The sequence below is a fragment of the Amblyomma maculatum genome, unplaced genomic scaffold, assembly GCF_055883805.1.
Source record: "Amblyomma maculatum isolate TAMU_Amacu unplaced genomic scaffold, ASM5588380v1 scaffold_18, whole genome shotgun sequence".
Classification (NCBI taxonomy): Eukaryota; Metazoa; Arthropoda; class Arachnida; order Ixodida; family Ixodidae; genus Amblyomma; species Amblyomma maculatum.
In genome coordinates this window covers 561,030-585,192 of record NW_028146743.1, presented here as the reverse complement: position 1 = coordinate 585,192, position 24,163 = coordinate 561,030, and the positions used below count along the sequence as shown (strand labels likewise).

General features: G+C 45.9%; 1 protein-coding gene and 1 long non-coding RNA gene across 2 annotated transcripts in view; one reads left to right on the top strand and one right to left on the bottom strand.

Moving 5' to 3' along the window:
• LOC146171684 (chromobox protein homolog 3-like) overlaps window positions 1–24,163 on the bottom strand; it is a 154,497-nt gene that overhangs the window by 1,161 nt on the left and 129,173 nt on the right. Inside the window, exon 2 of the mRNA XM_084586289.1 lies at window positions 3,097–3,208. Coding sequence (XP_084442415.1) covers window positions 3,097–3,208 — 112 coding nt within the window. The remainder of the gene's footprint in view (window positions 1–3,096; window positions 3,209–24,163) is intronic.
• LOC146171686 (uncharacterized) lies at window positions 9,844–11,952 on the top strand. The gene is made up of 2 exons (XR_014702755.1): window positions 9,844–9,949; window positions 11,236–11,952. It is a non-coding gene; the product is annotated as an uncharacterized LOC146171686 (long non-coding RNA).

The following is a 24,163-nucleotide window of genomic DNA, read 5'->3' as shown; positions in this document are numbered from 1 at the left end:
TTGAAGAAAGGACAACCTATTTAAGAAATTTAACAATATGCAGTAAAAATATAGTGTTGACTTATTATGGCAAATTCTTTTATGCGCGTGAAACAGTGTTTGTGCCGTAGTTTCGTACCACGTGGTGTCGCCATGTGAGAGTTTCTTTTTGTGCCGCGCCGCGCAGTTTCTTTTTTGTGCGAGTGCACGCAGTATGTTCGGATGCCACCTGGAAAACGATTCCGCATTTGTGCCAGTTCCTAGTGTGAAAGGATTACCCCCCTGAAGCAACAGTGGTTCACGGCGATAGCACATCAGGACGGAGGACTCAGGTGAAAGCGTTTGAAAGTGAGTACAGTGATCGAGCTTTGTGAAAACCTGCGCAGCGAAAATTGTATGAATATGTAACAGAGCAGTGAACCTACTCACACATTTTAACGCGAGAGCATTAGGGAGCTCGTTACAGCGAAAACCAGGCGTAGTCGTCCGAGTATAACGTCGAGTGAATTGGCTCTCCCTCTCCTCTACGTCAACTAGGAAATTGCCGGATGTGCTATCACGTTCCACTCTTGCAATCGTGCGAAGCTCCTCCTTGTTTTGGTAAATCAAATTAAGCGTCAATTAAACAGATGGTCTTCAAAGAATTAGGTTCCTTTTTTTAATATGTTTGCCTTCGCAAGTGGCGTGCTTTGTTGTTCTCACTATGCTTAATGAAAATTGCAGGTTGCGAGGGCACAGTCTGCGCTGCAGCGCATTACAGTGAAAACTAATGCATAACTGCTCCTGTACAATGCGATAGAAAATTGTTGTGCACCACTACAATAACCAGCATTTCAGATAGCGAATTGTCTTTTCAATGCTGGAAATTATTGAAGCGCGTGTAATTATCAGCTTATTTTAATTTAGGTATGGCCTGTATGATACTGCCTTCTTAACTGTTTCTCGTATTTACTTTATCCTTAGCTTATCCTTCAGGGATTGCAAATGAATATATGTGATATTCGAAAGATAGCGGAAGACCAGAAAGATTGGCGTGATGTGGTTTATAGGGTCACGAATAAGAACCACGACTGAGCGATTTCACTGGCGTGAACTGAGAGAGAAGAGGGCAGAATCTCGCTGATATTTGAGACTGCTTGTAATAAGTGTTGTCGGGCAGTTACAATATGAGAAGCACTGTTTCTTTGTTATTGTCCTCCACAAAACCTCGAGTCAAGGATTATTATGCTCTGAATAAGCTACAGGCTATTCCTCTCACCTCGTTATGTTATTTTGGTTTTAATGAGAATATCAAGACAAGGTTGCCGAGCATTTCAGAGGTAATGGTCTATTGAAATTTGGTGTAGGCTTGAAGAGTAACTTTTGTTCTTCATTTTTTTTTTGCAAAGAACTGTTCGCTTCTACTTAATCATAGAAGGTGGATGTGCGCTTCAAGTTTTACATCATATGGAGGAATTAGACATTTTACAATAACTCAGCAATGTGCTTATGTATAACTACAATGAAATATGCCTACTGTACTTTAAACTGCTTTTTAACTCTCTCGAGGCAATAAAATAGAAAAGCATGCATGCATCATATATGCGAATATCCGAGAAAGATCCGGGAACGGACGTCCGAAATGGACATCCGTTGGGCAAATAAACATATCCCTTTGGACATTCACAGGACGGCCGACGGACATCCATTGGCTGTTCACGGACGTTCATCGGCCATCCGAAACATTCGAAACGGATGGCCGTTGGCCGTCCGATGGATGACGATGGTTGCTTGGGATGCAATATTTCATTTTGGCATAATAAATTCACAAACCACCAGCATGTCTGCTGTTTAGCTATGCTAGGAAGTATGCGCACTCTGTTTTCTAATACATGTGCTACACGGTCATCTTCGAATGACATTCGAGTCGACTAGCATTGTCATTCAACATTTATATTATAAAATAAACAAAATAATTACTCATTAGTGAGAGTTGCATAATTAATTACTAATTAATGCCACGACCACACAGTATGCGCGAATGCGTGCCTTAATGACCATATTCCTATCAATGATCATTTACTATATAATGACTAATTATATATCAATGATTATTTAGGTAATTACCAATTAGGGTCCTTTAATTACAAAGTAGTGACGTTTGCGTAATTAATAATTAACCACTAATTAATGTCGCGCACCCGGTAAAATCAACCACACAACAGTAAATGTAGAACTGCAACGAAAAAAAGAGCGCGATCTCGTCGCTAATGAGCTGATGTCATCTCGAAATGCTTGCACCTGAGGAGAGGCGTAAATTTGGCGCAGCACTCAGGCTTTCGCCTTTCATCACTTTATAATCGCCAAAGTTTCCTCGAATTTTTCCTTCCTCTATGCAGCCGGCCGATCGCCGCCATCTTGGGCTTGGTTTAAAGCTGTTTTCTTTGTGCGTAGTTTGCGCTTTCTCCAGGTGTTTCCAGGTTGCAACATTGAAATTATGCAACCCTGCACAGTTCTCACGTGGCAGCTATCAGCACTTCGCTGTGGACAAGCAAACTAGGCTTGTCTGGGATGGACTACAATTTAAAAAAAAGAAGACGAGGAAGACGTGAGCCTTCTACGACAGCAGTGGGTTAACATAGGCAACGTCGGGGCGTCCTTAATCTCGATATGTTCGAAGGTGTAGTTCCGGTTGCTCCGGCACTCATCTCCGCACTGGGCATTGAAAATTGCAGCCGGGGCTAGCTGTCCATTCACCACACCAGCAAGCAATGTCGACTGAACTGCTAATTTCCTCACAGAGACAGAGGCCCCTTGTCCACAAAAAAGCATATGCCAACAACATGGAAATATCTACATGACACAAGGCCTTGCCATGATTTATGATTGCCATGCATTCACAACAGCAACAGCCGAAATTGAGAAATCATGCTCCACACAGCCCAAAAACAACCGGGAAGTGTGCAAAACACTCGCAAAAGCTCTTACCTAACTGGCACTGAATGTAAAGTGAATTGTTTGTGCATAGTACTAAACGCTATCTCACTGGTTGCAGTATGTCACCGAAGTGGCAACTGGACAGGTTACAGCACCTCTGCTGGCAGTGTGCCTGAGCTATTAAATTCTGCGGGTACATACTTGCATTTCCTCCCTGGCTGCTGTCTTACGGAGCGTTCGACCTTCGGCCCAAGCTCCTCAGCCTCCGGTGGTTCCTGTTTTATTCTCATGATCTTGGCTGCTGGCAGATGGGCTGCGTTAAAAAGAAACACCCGCACACCAACTTAGTGCCCATCCATAACTGCAGCTTGTGTGAAAACAGGATGCTCAGTGCAATGGATAAACCTCATTTTGCACTCATTCCACTATGATATAAGGGAATCATAAGAAATCTTTAATAGATCTTCAGACAATTTTGACTACGAGGGCACCTTGTTACACTTACCATAATAAAATCACATTCAAGAAAATCACAGTCAAGCCCACTAACAATACACTTCATGCCAACGAAATATGACTGTTGTGAAAAATAATTGTTATAACCGGTTATGTAAAAACAGCAATAAATGACAAAAAAAAGAATTTAAAGACCGGAAAGAAGCTTACGGCGCATTGTTTCACGGCATGTGAGAATTTCGAAGCATACTAAGAACGTGCTTCCGTTTGACCACATTAAGCAAAACTACTGTACTGCATTGGTATGGAAAAATTCACAAATTATAGCACATGCCAAATCTGACAGAACGCGATCTGATCGATGCGTCTAATCGTTTGGCATTCGCAGGAAAACATTTGGTAAGCATGGGCGCTCTTGCATGGAGTAAAAATTGGGCTCTGATCATTATGTTGCAAATGTTTGAATGTACAAGTAAGTGCCACATCACGACATTATTTACTACCAACACATGAAGCCGAAAGGCGGGCTCAAAACTAAAGTATACTTGTTGCATACGTGTGTGTGCCCTGTGAAATGAGTACAATGAAGTAGGCTCCAAGCTAATAATGAACAGTAGTCCATCCAATATATTGATTCAGAAAGCGCATGCATCATCACGGGAAGCTGCAGCAGGACAGGTCAGCGTCTTCCATAACATGCTACTTTTCACATCAGATGTCAGTGTCGAGTGAAATTCTGCAGGAGAAACATGTTTCTAGGAGATTGATTGTTAAAATTTTATTCTAATTGCCTGAAAATACTGTGTTCCTTTAATTGCGTGCAGACACCCACAAACACACGCGCGCGCGCGCGCGCGCTAGCGAATAAATGAAATGAGGACTCTGTGGAGCATTCAATTGGGAGTGGCGAAGTGGCCGCCATGAGCGCCTACAAAACTTTCTGGAGGTGTCCTACGTGTGCTACTCATTTACATCAAGATCAGACAACACATGAATGCATTCCCTAGTGTTATCACTGCGGCGGTGCACATCCCTCTTTAGACCCTACATGCTCAGTGCAACAACAAAAGGACAAAGCAGCCTACGACCAGCGAGTACATTTCCGCAAAAACCTGCAAAAACCCATCAAACGGATGTCATCACCCGCCAAGCGCGACAATCGCAGTCAACTAACAGAGCCGCTGCGAAAAGCACAAGCAACGAAGACAAACGCGAACCAGCAGGCACCGCACCATCAACGACTTGACATATCATGCCGCACAATTCAGCACCAAGCATCTGCGCCCGTGCAAACATCAACGCTACCACAAACATCGGTATGGGAACGTGTGTCTCCACCTCCTGCAACGCCCATTGAACCGTCACAGCAGTGCACCCAACAACGACCGATTCTCCAGCCGGTCATTCCACAGCCTACAGTAGGAAGAGTTCCGAAGCCCACTTCCGATAACAAGGCTTCCAACAAGGAGACTAATGAAAAGAAGTAAGGTAAAAAGAGAAAAGTGAAATATTCTGGAGTTGTTATCTACGGGGGATGTGAGAGTGCGATTTCATGAACCTAATTAGAAATTTTAAACGACAGGTAGGTATGTGATAAAGCTGATTTGAATTTATAGATTGAATTCGTGAAAGGGAATATTAACATGCCTGGGGAAATTATAAGGAGTGACTATGTGTGCACGATGAATATTAAACCTTATTCTGAAGCGTGTCTGTGTTCGCACGATATACAGCAGCTGACATGTGGAACACTGAATGAGATCACTATTTAGCCGTCACAACTGAAGTTACCCTTGATTGTTATGGAAAAGTTGGAGGCTGTGCTGACAGCACTGGTTAGCGTGGTGATGTGGCTGCAGACCAGGCAATGAGGCTTATTATGCAATGTGTACAGCCCGCTGTTTTAGGAATGCTGAATTTTGACGTTAAAATGTCCCGAAGGTTTCCGTTTCGTCGGTACACTACCTGTGGTGGCTCTTTAAAAAAATATTTGCAGCGTTCACTCTGCTCGAGTATGTTGTAGTGCGCGCAATGCGAGACATTGGGAACGGAGGCATAGTGCTTTAAGACAAGTTTCCTGCGGTTCGATTTCTGGGTAGCCCCATTCGAGGCACGAAGGATCTCTTCGCGGTTGAGTTTTGGTGCTCTGTCTTTGGCATCTCCAATTATTTGTGCACGGTATTTTTGACCTATGAGCGTGTCTGAATTCTGCACAGTTCGATGTGAAGTCATCATTTCTTGAACAGATGCGCCTAAATCGGTGTGCCTGTGTGGCTGCTCCCAAAGTGCAAACACTGCTGAGAATCCGTGGGCTTCCGGCAGAGCTTGGTAACGACCTTGCTTTGAGAGACCGTGATCGTCATATGAAGAAAATTCATCGTGCAGCGCGAATAGTGGCGGGAAAATTTGAAGGGTGAGCTGGGTGAGAGAAAATTTCGTCGATGAAACGTTTATAGCAGAGCAGTTTGTCACCACATTTTCAAAGAAAATCCTCCTCTAAGATACCCATGAAAGTATTACCTTATAGGGCCTAATTATTTAGGCCCTATTCTCGTACCTTCCCTATTTTACCACTATTTGACACGCTTCAGAATAACATTTATTAACCATCGCGCACACCCAAAGTCCCTCCCTAATTTTCCCTTATCGAGGCATCTTAATATTCCCGGTCATGAATTCAATAACTAAAAGGTAACCATCCCGGAATCAAACTTCTCCACACACCATGACAGAGAAGTGAGAGAGTCGTGTTTTATCTACACATTCAAATCAGCTTCACCGGGACTTAATGAGAGCCCTGGAAAACTCACACATCTACCTATAGTTTAAAATTCCTAATTAGTTTCATGAAAACGCACCCTCACATCACCCGAACGACCCCAGGATTCTGGCTCACGCGCCTCCGAAAACACCTCGCGCCATCCTGCGGCAGCCAGCGGCGCGATGCCGCTTAAAGGCCCACTGTCCACCTTCCGGTCGAAAATATTTTCTGACTGTGACTGTGACTGTGAGACTTCGCCCCTAGAACGCAAGGCCACAAAATGTTTTTGAAAAGCGTAACTAATAACGCAGTTACAGACACCGCAATCACCTGATTCTGTAATGCTTCTCTCCTTCCGTTTCCTCGCAAAGGTTTTTCACTCTCCTGCCCGAGGTCGTCTAGCCTCCGCAAGACAAAGTCTCCTTCCTCCTCCGCGTTTGGCGGGAGGTGGGGCGTGTCACTCCGCGAGCGCGAAAAAAAAAACGGCCGAGGGAGCGCGCGCCGCTGGATTCAGTTAGTGTTCCTGTATATGCTCCCTAGGGAGCAGAGTTGCGCGACTTAGTGTTCCTGTATATGCTCCCGCAGGGAGCAGAGTTGCGCGAAGGTCAGCCATTATGTTCCAAGCTCTACGGGAAAGCCGCTCCTTGCGTCTACAGGGGGGCTCTGCGGGAAAGCCACTCCTTGGGCGTACAGGGGCTGCGATCACGGCGGGGCAGACGATGTAAAGCAGTTCGCTTTTTTTTTATTGCCATGTACATCGCGCTCTATTTACAGGCATTCTTTTTCCTTGCGCTGTATAAAGGCTCAGGCATCGATGCCAAGCGCATCGTGCATTTTTCTGGAAAACATAACATCGAAAACACATGTGATTCGCATAACATGCTGGCACAGCATGATCTGTCAGAGATGGCGAAACGGTTGCACTAGCTCGTAGCTGTGACATTAATGATGTAAAAATACAAGTAATGACAATACTACGCAAGTTTTGCTTGGAAACGTTTTGCAACCCCCGGCAGAAAGAACATTACAATGCACAATTCTGTAGGGATTGTCTGTAATATTAGACGAAGCTTACAACGAAACCCCGCTGCACGCAATGCAAAGCCAGGCAGTCTAAAGCAATGCAATTGACAGACAGGCGAATTGAACCAATAGCACAGGTCGCAGACTTGCTCGCGCTCCATTATCTTGCAATATATTACCCATAGCACCATATATGACTTGCATTCGTCCACTGAAACTTTTCCATGCTGCGATCGTTCAAACTGCCCTTATCCAGTCGCGTGCTTTTTTTTTTTTTTTGTAAGCATCATTCCGTTTTTAATATATGAATTTGTTTTTTTCTAACGGCTGCATTCACTGTAATGCAAAATGCTACGATTGTAGGATTCCAATTTGTATTTTAATATTCATCTCAATTTCTGTCACCCCCCCCCCCCAATTCCACCGTTATCAGAGAGTCCTTCAGGGCTTTTTGATAAGTAGAACAGTTACCCAAAGTAGGCAAATCTAGTTAGCATGCAGACATAGACTGACAACCTACTTCTGTGCAGGAGATAGGGATTAGAAAAACACTTTACAAACAGCTGGTATTTAGAACTTTATTGTATGCAGCCGACAAGTGCTCCTGTAACAGGTACATTACATAACACCATTACTGCAGAATAAGTAGAGAGGCTAAAGAGATTGTACTTGACAATCACTGTACACTTCACTGTGATGCTGAACACTCAGAGAAAAACTGCAAGCCCTGTGCAGAAACACTGGTAGTCATTAAAGGCCATAACACCATAAAGGGGTAGACACTAGTTTTCCATACTTTTTTTATTTGGGATAATGCATGGTGTAGAAAGACAAAGGTTATTTCTGAAAGGTAAGCATGAGTCACCACATTGGAGTTTGTGTGTGGCTGATTAACATTATAGAGCATCTATTTTCAGTTTCAGACTAAGCTGCCAAATGGTGGTTGCAGCGTCAGGGGGAAGTAGACACAATGTCAGCCATACAAATATCATTTGAGTACAATACTGGAGTAAATCATAGGCGCTGCACTGTTATAAAAGAAAAGGAGAAACCAGGAATGACATTCAACATGGTTAAGTGTCTTCAGCTGAGAGCTGTTTGAGGAGGTCCAGGTTGAGCGGTCGCTCCAGCTCTAGCACCCGGTCTTCTTTCGAGGTTCCTGCACACAGATAAAAATATGTTGCCTGAAGACACACTTCATGCTTAACCACAGTGCGAGAAGTGCAATAGTTTAAGTGACAGAAGGAGAATCTGTGGCACAATAAGGGTCAGCTACCCAACCTAACGTCGGTGGGGACGGTTCAACAGCCATGCTGTCTTCTAGTGCCTGCAAAGGCGTGTCTGCATGAACATGAGTACATTGTCGACATTGCAATGAATGAAGAGTTAGGTCCAAGCCTGAAGAATTAGTATTATTCAAAGAAAATCCTAATGTTCGTATTCATATCGTTCACAGGACACTAAAGATCTCATATGCTGATAATGAATGCATGTTCTGGGCAGTCAAAAGCGCAGCACACTAATACAGCTGTTCAAGTGAAGAAGGCAGAATGAAAAATGTGCACCTCACAATTTTCATGCACGACACAGCTATTGCGTGATCGAGCTGAATTATTAACCTAACGTCACTGTGGATGGCTCATCAGCCATGCTGCTTTCCAGTGCCTGCGGCATGTCTGCATGAAAAAGAGTACATTGTTGACATTGCAATGAATGAAGAGTTAGTTCCAAGCCTACAGAATTAGTATTATACAAAAAAAATCCTAATGTTCAGTATTCATATCGTGCACTGGACACTAAAAGGTCTCATATGCTGATACTGAATGCATGTTCTGGGCAGTCACAGGCGCAGCACACTGATACGGCTGTTCAGATGAAAAAGGCAGAATGAAAAATGTGCACCTCACAATTTTCATGCACGACACAGCTATTGCGTGATCGAGCTGAATTATTAACCTAACGTCACAGTGGATGGCTCATCAGCCATGCTGTTTTCCAGTGCCTGCAAAGGCATGTGTGCATGAAAAAGATTACATTGTTGACATTGCAATGAATGAAGAGTTAGTTCCAAGCCTACAGAATTATTAATATACAATGAAAAGCCTAATGTTCAGTATTCATATCGTGCACTGGACACTAAAAGATCTCATATGCTGATACTGAAAGCATGTTCTGGGCAGTCACAGGCGCAGCACACTGATACGGTTGTTCAGGTGAAAAAGGCAGAATGAAAAATGTGCACCTCACAATTTTCATGCACGACACAGCTATTGAGTAATCGAGCTGAACGTATTCACTTAACGTCGGTGTGGACGGCACAACAGCCGTGCTGTTTTCTAGTGCCTCTCGATTTTCTTACTTGCGGTTCAGTTGCGTGTCGTTGTTGCTGTTCATTCGCCAATGTGTACTACAGTTAATGTTACCGCGAAGCTGCGGTTAAAATTCTGATCGTAATTTCACCAGCGGGAACGCTGGAAAATTGCGCGGAATGTGGTAATGCATGATTAGTGCTATTTTTTGCACACTTCCATTGCGGGGGTCATAAAATATTGTCATGAGTACATGATTGCACTGTCGCGTCTCTCATAACCTGAGTCCCTTTGGGACTTAAACCCCAAAAACGAACAATGATTGCACTGTGCATCACCTGTTGCACATGGACCTTTTTTAAATACAAATCCAGTCAACAATGTTTGTACATGTTTTCTTCTGCACATAATCCTATGCAGGATCATTTCACAGCAGACCAGTTTGAGTGGTCCTACTTCAAAGGAAGGAAACTACTCAAGCCAGATGTGCCTGCCATCTTTTCTGGTGAGTGAACCACTTGGAATTTCCAAACTTGCATTGCTCTTAACTCTCCGTTTATTGAAATACCAACAGTGTACTCTTGCTCATGCAGGCATGCCTTTCAGGCACTAGAAAACAGCACGGCTGTTGTGCCGTCCACACCGACGTTAAGTGAATACGTTCAGCTCGATTACTCAATAGCTGTGTCGTGCATGAAAATTGTGAGGTGCACATTTTTCATTCTGCCTTTTTCACCTGAACAACCGTATCAGTGTGCTGCGCCTGTGACTGCCCAGAACATGCTTTCAGTATCAGCATATGAGATCTTTTAGTGTCCAGTGCACGATATGAATACTGAACATTAGGCTTTTCATTGTATATTAATAATTCTGTAGGCTTGGAACTAACTCTTCATTCATTGCAATGTCAACAATGTAATCTTTTTCATGCACACATGCCTTTGCAGGCACTGGAAAACAGCATGGCTGATGAGCCATCCACTGTGACGTTAGGTTAATACATTCAGCTCGATCACGCAATAGCTGTGTCGTGCATGAAAATTGTGAGGTGCACATTTTTCATTCTGCCTTTTTCATCTGAACAGCCGTATCAGTGTGCTGCGCCTGTGACTGCCCAGAACATGCATTCAGTATCAGCATATGAGACCTTTTAGTGTCCAGTGCACGATATGAATACTGAACATTAGGATTTTCTTTGTATAATACTAATTCTGTAGGCTTGGAACTAACTCTTCATTCATTGCAATGTCAACAATGTACTCTTTTTCATGCAGACATGCCGCAGGCACTGGAAAGCAGCATGGCTGATGAGCCATCCACAGTGACGTTAGGTTAATAATTCAGCTCGATCACGCAATAGCTGTGTCGTGCATGAAAAGTGTGAGGTGCACATTTTTCATTCTGCCTTCTTCACTTGAACAGCTGTATTAGTGTGCTGCGCTTTTGACTGCCCAGAACATGCATTCATTATCAGCATATGAGATCTTTAGTGTCCTGTGAACGATATGAATACGAACATTAGGATTTTCTTTGAATAATACTAATTCTTCAGGCTTGGACCTAACTCTTCATTCATTGCAATGTCGACAATGTACTCATGTTCATGCAGACACGCCTTTGCAGGCACTAGAAGACAGCATGGCTGTTGAACCGTCCCCACCGACGTTAGGTTGGGTAGCTGACCCTTATTGTGCCACAGATTCTCCTTCTGTCACTTAAACTATTGCACTTCTCGCACTGTGGTTAAGCATGAAGTGTGTCTTCAGGCAACATATTTTTATCTGTGTGCAGGAACCTCGAAAGAAGACCGGGTGCTAGAGCTGGAGCGACCGCTCAACCTGGACCTCCTCAAACAGCTCTCAGCTGAAGACACTTAACCATGTTGAATGTCATTCCTGGTTTCTCCTTTTCTTTTATAACAGTGCAGCGCCTATGATTTACTCCAGTATTGTACTCAAATGATATTTGTATGGCTGACATTGTGTCTACTTCCCCCTGATGCTGCAACCACCATTTGGCAGCTTAGTCTGAAACTGAAAATAGATGCTCTATAATATTAATCAGCCACACACAAACTCCAATGTGGTGACTCATGCTTACCTTTCAGAAATAACCTTTGTCTTTCTACACCATGCATTATCCCAAATAAAAAAAGTATGGAAAACTAGTGTCTACCCCTTTATGGTGTTATGGCCTTTAATGACTACCAGTGTTTCTGCACAGGGCTTGCAGTTTTTCTCTGAGTGTTCAGCATCACAGTGAAGTGTACAGTGATTGTCAAGTACAATCTCTTTAGCCTCTCTACTTATTCTGCAGTAATGGTGTTATGTAATGTACCTGTTACAGGAGCACTTGTCGGCTGCATACAATAAAGTTCTAAATACCAGCTGTTTGTAAAGTGTTTTTCTAATCCCTATCTCCTGCACAGAAGTAGGTTGTCAGTCTATGTCTGCATGCTAACTAGATTTGCCTACTTTGGGTAACTGTTCTACTTATCAAAAAGCCCTGAAGGACTCTCTGATAACGGTGGTATTTGGGGGGGGGGGGGGGGTGACAGAAATTGAGATGAATATTAAAATACAAATTGGAATGCTACAATCGTAGCATTTTGCATTACAGTGAATGCAGCCGTTAGAAAAAAAACAAATTCATATATTAAAAACGGAATGATGCTTACAAAAAAAAAAGCACGCGACTGGATAAGGGAAGTTTGAACGATCGCAGCATGGAAAAGTTTCAGTGGACGAATGCAAGTCATATATGGTGCTATGGGTAATATATTGCAAGATAATGGAGCGCGAGCAAGTCTGCGACCTGTGCTATTGGTTCAATTCGCCTGTCTGTCAATTGCATTGCTTTAGACTGCCTGGCTTTGCATTGCGTGCAGCGGGGTTTCGTTGTAAGCTTCGTCTAATATTACAGACAATCCCTACAGAATTGTGCATTGTAATGTTCTTTCTGCCGGGGGTTGCAAAACGTTTCCACGCAAAACTTGCGTAGTATTGTCATTACTTGTATTTTTACATCATTAACGTCACAGCTACGAGCTAGTGCAACCGTTTCGCCATCTCTGACAGATCATGCTGTGCCAGCATGTTATGCGAATCACATGTGTTTTCGATGTTATGTTTTCCAGAAAAATGCACTATGCGCTTGGCATCGATGCCTGAGCCTTTATACAGCGCAAGGAAAAAGAATGCCTGTAAATAGAGCGCGATGTACATGGCAATAAAAAAAAAGCGAACTGCTTTACATCGTCTGCCCCGCCGTGATCGCAGCCCCTGTACGCCCAAAGAGTGGCTTTCCCGCAGAGCCCCCCTGTAGACGCAAGGAGCGGCTTTCCCGTAGAGCTTGGAACATAATGGCTGACCTTCGCGCAACTCTGCTCCCTGCGGGAGCATATACAGGAACACTAGATTCAGTCTGGCCGTGGCGAGGAAAAAGCGCCAAGCGAGCAGTAGACACCCATCCTTCTCCCGTCAGTCAGCGAGACGGACCAATGGACGTCGTTCGCGGTACGTACGTCATTACCATATCATTACTGTGGACCGTCGGGCCAGCGCAGGATACGGGGAAGCTGGCTTCCCAAAGGAGAGCATGAGAGAGCTTTGAATCGTATTTTCGATGCATTGCGGCGCGCGTGTCACTGTAGCATTTTGCACAGACTATCTCCGGTACCTGACCGAAACACTGGGCTCCTTTGCTTAAAAGGGCCTTCCCTGGACAGTGGCCCTTTAACTGAATGACGCTGAAAAAAAAATCGCTAGCTCGTCATGCATAAGAGTTATCGGTTGTTTCCCCCGATTACTACTTATAACCTTCGTGGAGTTTCTGCTTGTAATCATTTTATCTACGTATAGATAGAACACACAGGTTTCCTGGGCAATCGAAAAATAAATGAGAATTTCTTCGAAAAACACCACTTCTCGCTATTTAATCATCGACTACTGCGCCAATTAGCAAGATATAAAATGTTCCCGGACTTTTACCTTCAAAGCAATTTAAATTTGGTTACAATTGACTGAAGGGGGCAGGTTCCTACTCTTGTTTTTCTAATCAGAAAATTTATTCCTGTCAGCCGGGGCCTCGCGGGATTGGTTGCTCCTCGAAGGCAGAGACATGACACCCTCACGGACCTCGCGACGGACATCACGGACCTCGCGACCATGTTTAGAGGAGACGACGCCTTTCATGCTTTGTTTTTGTTTTTTGTTTTTTACTGGGGAAAAAGAGGAGGATGTCGAGATGGCTGGCGGCGAGAGGAGGGGGATGCACTCGACAACGGATGGCTGTGGTTTAGAGGAAGAATGATTTTTGCACTTGCGTCTTCGCTCTTTCTGTTTGGTGCATCTTTAACAGCCTCGTTGGCGCTGGTACTCGGCGGAAGCTTTGTGCCGCGGGTTTGGAGCTTCGTTTTACGGTGAGAGGTATGACAGCTGTTCGCGGATTAGCTTATGTGCATAGCATTTTTTTAGTGCATAGCATTACAGTGGGACAAGAGAACAGTATGGAAAACGCTAGATACGCGTGGAACCACTCCCCCCTGCTGCTATATCAGTTGCATCCATGACCCTCGGAACAACCATTCTATAATCCTGGAATGGCAGACAGTGTTCACTAAACCCCATCAGAGTTATTTTACTATCAGGGCCATTGCCTTCTGGCCACAGTTGCAAAACTCAGTAAATGGACTAGCTGATGACTACTGATTCGATAAAAATATTTGAAAGTAAGGTGTGGAAAGGCAGTTTTCGTTTTTTATTATTGAGTGGCGGCATGCGGTTGAATGAAGTTCATGCTGGAAACAGCGCCAACACAGGACGGAGTGAGACCAAGCAGCGCCTTTCTGGTGTTTTCGTTCCGTCCTGTGTTAGCGCTGTTTCTTCCACAATGATCGTAAACCTACAAGCTCAACTCTCCACTATTCTGAATGAAATTCGTCTTTCAGACAGAAGTCAAACAGTCGTTACACGCTTTTACTTAAATGCGGGGAAGCTCACAGACACAACGAACGAGATGGGACTCGGTGTCTATGTGTTTCGCTCATTGAATATGAATTGATGAATAGTTGCCAACTAGCCCAACAAAACCTTCGTTTAATGTATTTACGCGGCTAGCCTGCACGGTAGTTTTCCGCTGCAGGAAGTTCAGTCGAAAATTGCGATTTAAAAACATAGATTACAGAATATTAATCTGAGGCCTGCGCACTGCTGATCCGTAAATTTTCGTTTCACCCCATATTGTTAAAGCAGCACGCGTTTTATCACAACAATCTGTACATGTCGCTGCTCAAAGTCTGTTGGTAGAGTACCTCGATGCGCGTACTCTCCTCTCCGCTGACCGTGGCTGCCTACGGAGCGGGCATCGTAATGGCATACGCCAGACGACGCAGTTGTCCCCACCCTGCAACGGCGGGGGGGGAAGGGGGTAAGTGCGCGCATCGAGGCACCCTATGCTCGTCCAGAGCCGGTTCTGCGCTCGTCGGATTGGGTTCATGTAAACAGGGCTAGGGTTATGCTAAGGCTATCCGGTCGGGTCGAGAAGTTGTGGGGTCGCGTCGAGGCAACGCCGGCGTAGGGGATGGGTTGACTGGACTCGACGCCATTGTAAGAAGCATGTAAAAAGAGGAGAATAATGGGAAAACCCTAGAGATGAGGGGGAGGGGGTTGGGGGGGGGGGGGGGGGGGTGACACATGGACAACAAGGCTTGCTTGGATAAAAAATAAAGAACATATTTTTAAGCATGCATTAATTCCATATTTCATGGCTCGTGGCTATGTACATAAAGTGAGTTTAGGCGGTGGAGATTAGAAACAGGAAGTGTTACCAGAGTAATATAAATACAAGTAAAAAATGTTAGGCAGTAACTGGTCCAGAGTTACGCGACAATATTTGATGCCCAATTTCTCGATATTGGATGGCCCCACGACCGTATACTTCTGCTTGAGATAAAGCATTTCTGCAGTAGTTTGCGTTATGCATCTTCAGAAGTTGAAATGTTCCTCCTCGCTCTCTCAGGGGTGACATCTGTAACTTTTTGTCTGCAGCACACCCCCAATAGTGTGCGTTCAGTCATAAATTGCGCAAAGAAACCCAACTGTCCCGTTCTCGGCGTATTACGGGACTCATAAGCGTCCAGGATGTGAAATCCAGAGACAGCAAGCGTGTATATATATATATACACATCTCAGGTTTCCCGCCGCTGCATAAAGGCTTCACGTGTTCCGCGAGGCGCGCCTTTGCAGCCCTTGTGCGGCAGTCAACCGCTCATGTTAAAAGGAAGCCCAAACGCTTTTCGAAATGAATGATAATGTGGATGGTTCCGCGTGTTGGTGTTTCAAAGTTCTTGGTACAGCGCAATGGATGCGGACGAGAGGGAGACGCAAACAAAACACGCACGGGCAGTGGCTTACAACCGACAAGTCGAATGCAGAATTTTTTTAGGCAATCTAAACAGCAACCAAAAACAACAAGAGAAGACATGAAAAGGAAAGGGTGGTTAAAGAAGCTTCTCCTGAACAACATTTCAAGCCTCAACACGTATCTTGAGAACTGGTCTTTCTGATGACAATGGGAGGAACATTTTCTGCAATGAACCGCTTAGTGGCCTTTGACACAATTTTTTACTGTAGAAGAACGGAGGTTCGGGCTCAGCCCCTAACCAACTAGAAAAATTGGGGGCTGCCGTTCAAAGGAAGAGTGAAGGACGCAAAGGAAAGTACAGCATTAATCATGTAAGTAAGTATGTTCTGTGTCACAAGGGTGTAGTGTACCAAATTCCGCTCTCTTGCGGCCGAACGTTAACGTTAGGCTCACTAATGCATTAGACAAACTAGCCACAAACCTAGCCAAACATTGCTTTTCATGTGTTCTATTTTTTGTAGATACGTACACAAGTGTTGTTTGTGCATAATGACCGGCGCACAAGAGGAACTGGCTGATGCTTTCCATATCATCAGAAAAACAGACGGGTGTGTCAACACACCATCCGTGTCTTTATCAGCCAGAGAAATGATTTACAAAGGTTTAAGGCTCATTGCACACACATGTTGATTTGTAATTTTATCCTGATAAGTGCGTCTGGGTTTGACGCATGTTTTTGACGTTGCACATGATTGAGTAGCGTATAAATTGACGTGTTTTTCCGAATAAAGACAGTTGTAAATTCAGCGCCGTCGTTGTGTACCTCCTTCCACTCGTCTCTGTCCTTTTGCGCTGTTGCTTGAACATGGACCATTTTTTACATCATGCTTATGTTAACACAGTCATTTAGGCAGCCGCCCCTTTGCCTAATGTACGTTTTGCCACACAAACCAGTTTCTTATCACATGGAACAAAACGGTTTCTATGATACTTATTACAGATAGCTGTTTTTTCTTGCCGAGGGTTAACGCTATTGCATATCTTGGATAGCTTCTATGGAGCGAAAAAGACCGCTTTCACTTCTGAGCGGCCCATGATCTTATAACGTGAGAGTGTGGCACTGTGGAATAACGGCAACTTTTTGTTTCTTTTTCCATTGAATAAATGTTGACTGCTAAGCCTCCCCATTTTGACCGATGTTTATTGTTGTCTGTTTCTAAACTTTTTAAGCAACGGAATTAAGAAGGTGTAAAGGCTACCCTGGGCTTCCGCTCCTATCTCGCTGTTTTTCAAAACTATAGACTGCATGACGCAAGGAGCATATCACTTAGGATAGGCGCGATGCAAGATTCTATAGGCATCAAAATTTCTATAAAATATGTTCATCCCAGGAGCAAAAAGTCGGAGAGAGATTTAGAGACAATATGAATGGAAAAGGCTATCAGAGCTTCGCTTTTGTGTGGCTCAAGGAATTCGGTAGCTTTATACGAACTTTTGGTTAGGAAAGGTAACACGTGCGAGCCCTGTCGCTCCACAATTCCCCTGACCCTCCTAAGCGATAGGGTCCCTAAATCTCTTTAGTGCTTCCTGCGATATTATGGTGATGGCCAACGCCACCCCTAGCTGACGTCAGCTTTTTCAAAAAATGTTGGTTCAAATTCTCTGAAACGTCCTAGGGCTGTATATTCTGGCATTTTATCTCATATTTCTTTGTGTCAGGCTGATATTGACGAAGAATGTAAAACGTACGTAGACGACCGTCTATGCAGCAGTAGATCGATTCTCGCCTGTGACGCTGGATTTGCAAAGCGCGATCCCCTTGAAATTTCTAAACAGACTTCTGCATACTGCACGTTGGCGTACGCATGAGTTGCGATCGACAGGGCAATCAGCCGCGCAATCAGCTCTTTTGGACGCCTTTACATTTTTATTTTGAGGCATTAACGACCATATTTGTGTTCAAAATGAAGACAGGTTTCGATCGACAGGAGAATCAGCGGGGCACGCCTTTATATTTTATTTCGAACCTATCACGACCACATCTGTGTTAACAATGAAGACTGGTGACCTCCATTTATCCTCAACTCTGCACTATCCACCAAGTGTACCGTCGTGTAACATATATTACCGCGAAGCACACACAGCTCGTTCTCTCAAAAAACTGTTGCCCTGCCCCAGTATTGGATTCGGTATTTTGTTGGAAATATTCGGAACATATGGTAGGAAAAATGGAGGCATCGTTCACAAATAAAGTCTATAGGTGTCCACCAGGAAGTGAGATACTGCACATTCCTCCCCCCCCCCCCCCTGTGCGTTTACAACTAGTGTCGTGGAGCACGTGTGTGTGTGTGTGTGTGTGTGTGTGTGTGTGTGTGTGTGTGTGTGTGTGTGTGTGTGTGTGTGTGTGTGTGTGTGTGTGTGTGTGTGTGTGTGTGTGTGTGTGTGTGTGTGTGTGTGTGTGTGTGTGTGTGTGTGTGTGTGTGTGTGTGTGTGTGTGTGTGTGTGTGTGTGTGTGTGTGTGTGTGTGTGTGTGTGTGTGTGTGTGTGTGTGTGTGTGTGTGTGTGCGTGCGTGCGTGCGCGTGTGTGTGTGTGTGCGTGCGCGCGCGCGCGCGTGTCTTGGGTGGCACACTATTTGGCGCCATTTCGAGATCGACATAACTCAATAATCTCGAGCGATCTGTTCATTCCTGAAGCATAAAATGCAAGCAGCCTGCACGGTAGCCAACTTTCTCACATCTGCGCTCCCGTAATCCGCCTTTTGCGGGAGGATGTGGCGCTATGATGCGGGAGCGGGCGAGAAACACATTGGACGGCAGTGTAGCAGACGACGCGAAAGCGCACGATACGAAATGGCCACGCCAACGCTGGTAGAAAGCGAAAGCGCCCCCCTTTTTTGGCCTCGGGGCGGAAAGCAGTGACAGTGATTGCAGTATATCATGTTCACGCAGTATGGGGGAATGTACAGAGTTTTCACAATCCACTCATAAGGCATCTATATACTATCTTCGTATTGTATGAGCGTGTAGCGCGGGTCGTCTTCGACGTGACAGAATGAGACGCTCTCAGCGTGCAGGTTTTCGGCTGACAGGAGAGCGCGGAGGCAGAGAGAGAGACAGAGAGGGATATCAAAGGGCAAAGCAGCAACGGGGTTTTTTGATGCTGCAGAGCTAGGTGGAATCGTCTCCTGTGACTTCTAGCGGCGCATATGAACGGGGGGTGTCTTGAGTTACCGAGCACAATGCGGTAACCGCGGCGCCGGCATGGCGCAGTGGGCGTCGCTTCCTCCTCGCGTCATCTACAAGCGTGCAGCTATAGGATTTTATCTATGAAGCTCGGCAGAGAGGCACTTATACACACCCCCTGAAAAGGGCATTGTCCCGGCCGGAATGCACACCTGCAGGAAACACGCGGCATTTTTCTGGCAAGGGATGATTCAGCTTTGTAGCCGGTTTCTGCCCTCAGGAATCAGAACGGATGTGGTCGCAGTGGTGAAAAGGTTATCGGTGCACAGAGAATGGTCATTCTGTTGTGAAAGGATCCACAACCCTTCTGCCTCCGCCACGATTTCTGCGGAATCAACGACTTGGTGACACATGTGCATCTCCTACATATCGGATGCGCATCTCGGTCAGGAACCCACCCTGTTCTACGTCCAGAGTGATCCACTCTACAAGTGAACGAGCATGAACCTTCCAGGAGACGTGTGCCGGGTGGTTTCCTTGCCGTTGCAAACGGTTGGACGATGACGACGATTATCAAGCTCCCTAACGAAGTGCATCTGATTGCGTACACTGTTGTGTCCGAGCTAATTTATTGCTCAGAAGGCGTCGGTGTGTCTGCGTTCGCTCCACGGGCATCTCAGCAAGCTTCGTCTGCAGATGTCTACCCCGGTCTGCACGCACGCCTCAACAGCCGCTGTCCTCACCCATGGCCATTTCGAAGCACCGATTTGGCCGCTTTGTATAGAAACGGCCTGTCTTCCCAAGAAGAGCCTGGCCTGTTAATGACCTACAAAGGGGCGGCGGCGGAGCAAGCGACCGTCGTCGGAGCCGCGCGGTGTCGGGTTACGGTACTCGACGTCGGACAAAAGCGGAGGGAGAAGCCATCGTCGGCTTCGCGCGAGGTCTGGCCTGCTGGCTGAAGTGTTTGCTGCTGAGGGGGAGACCCACAGGGCGCCGAACCGAACGGACAAAAACAGAGGCAAGCCGTGAGCATAGAACGATGGGGGGTCGCTTGTGAACTGGCGATGTGTTTGTTAAAGTGTAGTGGTACACGTGCAAGAATGTGCGGGGCGGGGTTCAGTGATGCAGTGCGCAAACTGTCACCTCGCACTTTGCGATTGGCCCGTGCCAAAGATGAACTAATTCCCTGCCTAGGGATCTAGAGAGACCCAAAAGAATAAAACCTGGTGTCCGACATCTGGAGAGGGCTTCCTTCTGAAATCTCCAAAGTGTACACATGTAAATAAACTACTTGTACTCAGCTCTAATGAAAGCTCCACGTCTCCGCGGTTCCTCGACGCCTCGCCGGTCAACGCTACCCTCGGCTCCAGTCCTGTGCGTCCGGCGTCGCGACAACACCAAAGGAACAAAATCCGAATGGCGTGCACGAAGCCTTTAAGGTAAAAAAAGAAATGCTGTGCGTCGTGGAAGAGTGTCAAGTGCGTCATATGCTTCGAGCGGCAAAAACAGATATACAGGTATGCATGCATCTAAAGGAAATATGCATGATACCTACTGGAGTTCGCACCCAGCCTGTAACGCACCAGTGATATCAGCAACGAGGATTTCTTCGGTGCGTGATTGCTTTAGTTGCGCCGGGGCCTGATGGCGATGTATTTTGTCGTTTCTTTTCTTTATGTGCGAAAGGGCTAGGTAGCTTAGATATCACAGGCGGCTGTGTGCGCTAAACCGTAATATTTAGCATGTTTTACCATGACTGCCGCCTGACTAACAAGAAAAAAATACGGCGTTTGTTGAGATGCACCGCCGTTCGCGAGCCTCATGACAGGCTCAACCACTCGGCTCACAAACGGCGGTGCATCACAACAAACGCCTATTTTTTTTTCGTCCTGTTTTTGCTGTTTTCTTCTTTCGCCTTGCACCTAGTGTGGGATGGTGACCACCGCTGTGTTCGTGGCTCAACGACACACTTCCCTTAGGAGACTGTACGCCTTTATTTACAACTTATTTACATAAACGTCGTCAGATGCGACATCAAAAGGGCTAAACTGCAAATGGGTGAACGATCGGAGGTCAGAGGCTAGCAGAATCAGGCCTTGGCCTTCTGCTACACTTTAGGCCGGAGTCCCTTGAGGCCTCCGTCAGCTTAGCCCCTCCTCGGACAACCCGTCTGCACTCGACACTCGTCGGAGCCCAATTCTTCAAACCGTTTTCAAAATCCAGTCTAGTGCGTAGACCAATGAACGAATGACAACCATGTGGCCAAAAACATGCGGCAATGTTTTTAAATGGGCTGGCCAATCACTGTGCCACATATGCCTCTCTCCTACGCAGAGTAAGTAAAACAAACACAAAGCAAGCACTAAGCAGCAAGTGGTTGCGCACACAAACACACACATCTGCGATTTACACTCCCGAAATCTTCCCACAGTTCACGCAAAAGGCGCCAAGCAGTCGCAAAGATTGTAGTAGTAGTAATAAAAGCACTTTATTTTAGAGCAGGAATCAACTGCTCAAAATGAAGATCGCCTGCCACACCAGGCCGAGCTGGTCCTCTTCGCCAGCCAGGTATGCCAGGAGAGGACTGGGGATGAGGGAGGGGGTAGAAAGGAGATTGGACGGCGACAGGGCAGTGGAAGAGGCAGTGTGCAAGATCCGCATAAAGCTCAGGGCAGTTGGGACACGACGGGTCAGAGCGAAAACAGTATAGGTATAGCCTTGCTGGTGCAATGAGTTTGTTTGAATTTTGCGAAAGGTATGAGCCTGGGAAACAGAGAGACGGGAGTGTGGTGCAGGGAGAATGGCGAGCTCCTGTCTGAATTCTAGCTAGGATTGCGATATGGCTTTCCGGATCAGAAGACCCTCGTCACTCGATGGGCTGGACCAGAGGATCGCTGGAGCCCGGTTAATAGTTTCGCAGGTGAGCCGATTACACAGCTCATTTCTAGTAATACCCGAATGCCCATGTAGCCATCTCAATGTGACGAGGCTTCAGATCAAAAAGTGCCATATCTAGGACAACGTGTATGTTTGGGGGTATGGTTCTCTTTTGAAAGGCACGGAGGGGGTCCTGGGAATCAGTGTACACAACATATTGTTGGGTCTGGGAAGATTAGTGAATTCCTGGACAGCATGCACAATCGAGAGAATCTCCAAGGTAGTACTGTCTGGCGGGTCTAGGTATGGACCACTGGTAGAATAGAGAGGATCAGGTGAAAGAGGGGAATGCATGATCTGGGCTGCAGCACCCAGGGATCCGAATATGAAGGAGTCGGTGTACGCTAGAGCGCGGCTGTGTAGGGGCGGCGTGTGTCGGGCAGCCTGGGCTTGCCTGCGTCCAGGGTAAAGGATTGGGGACATATTGCGAGGAATTGGTGCTATACGAGGGTTGGAGACGTATGGGTTCCCAGGTACCTGAAGTGCAATGGGAATGTGATTGATTTGAGCCTGGGAAAGGATCCATCTGCCTTGCTGTGTAGAGGACAGGCGAGCAAGTTGATGGTCACGGTGGAGATTAAGGAGGGAGCGTGTAGGGAAAAATAAGCCGGTGTCATAAGAGACATTCTGTAGAAGTTTGTATTGAAAGTTGGAGGACCACTTTGTAGAGGGTGGGTAGAGCAGATCCCAATTTGTCTATCCGGGTTTGCATTAGAGAAAGATATGAAACATAATAAAGGATTTTATTGAGTGCTAGGGCTTGAACAAGACGACAGGCCTGGGCTGCAGTGCTGTCTGACTACACGGCGGACAAGATGGGTGACCGTGTGACAAGTAGAAAGAGCTTGGTTGAGAGCCTGCACGTTTTTGTGCTAATGAAGTGGCATGCCTAAAACGCGACTGCTTGAGACTGTGGGGATGGGTAGCGAGTTCAAAGTGAGAGAGATAAGGCTGTTGTGTGTGCGCTGATATTTAGTGTGGGTACGGAGGAGGGAGTTCCGACTTCTCTGGTGCGGGACTCAGGCCGGCCTTGGAAAGAAAGGCGGAAATAATGTCGAGACCTTGCTGAAGTGTGATCTCTATCTCTCCAGGCAAACCTGAGGTGCACCAGAGAGTGATAACCCACGCCGACGGTTGCGCTTCCAAAAACAACACACCAACCTTATACCCAAACATTCCGATCACTGTCCTTGGTTGGTTGCGCGCGGGCGGCGATTTCAAAGGGACGTATGTCCAGGCGTCTTCCGAAGAAGACACCGGCAGCGACTCCCTCTGCTGCGCATTCTCCCCGGCCCATGTTTCGCCGCGATTCGGAGATTTATGACATCCGCGCTCTCTCCACTCAAAGCGAGAAACCGACAGAGCTGTTAGCACCGATCCCACAACTGCGCTTACGCAGCGCTCTCTAACTGCTCTGTTTTACCTCCTTCGCGGCACGGTCGAAGCGCGAGCTTACCTTTCCGAGAAAGGGGAAGGACCGAGCCGGCGGCGTCGCTCGTCCCCACGAGTTCTGGCACCACTTCAGAAGAATGGCCGCCTGCGCGACCGTCATAAATACAAACGCGACACGCTGCCCCTTGACCTTGGCCGCCCCTTCGGAATCTGCCCCGTGACAGTGGACTCGCGGTGAACACCTCGCTTCTGGGAGAAGCCTGCAAACTCCCTGCATACTTCATTGCCCCTGTTTGTTGTTGTTTTTTTCAGTCATTGATAATGTTCTTTTTCTAGGGACTTATTAGGTGACTATTTGTGAACGTATCTGATTGGGTCAGTCGAGCTATTGGTCAGTCAAATGTAAATATGTTTTCTCTTTGGTTGTATCTCTTCTGTATGTTTATAGTTGTTAATAAATGGTTTTCCGTAACTATCCTCTAGTAACGTGATTGAGCAACATCGAACCTGTAAGGCGTCAAGCATCTGCAACCATCATCTTCAACACATTTCCCTCTGCAAGATCCGGTACGAGAGATAATTTGCTTTGCTTCCTTCGCTTAATGCTCATCCCTTAAAATTAACTGAAAGAAGATCTCCAGAATAACGTCTAGAAGCAATAACAAAACTCCAAAATTACGCCATCTGCTTAAGAAAATAAATTCATTTCTATGAACTTTTTTGCTTAGTTACTTCCCGCAGCTGACACTAGTAGATATTTAAAACGGTCCTTTACGTTATACAACTGTGGTCTGAAAGCCGCAAGCTGTAATAAAATAAATTAAAAAAAAAACAAAATGATCTC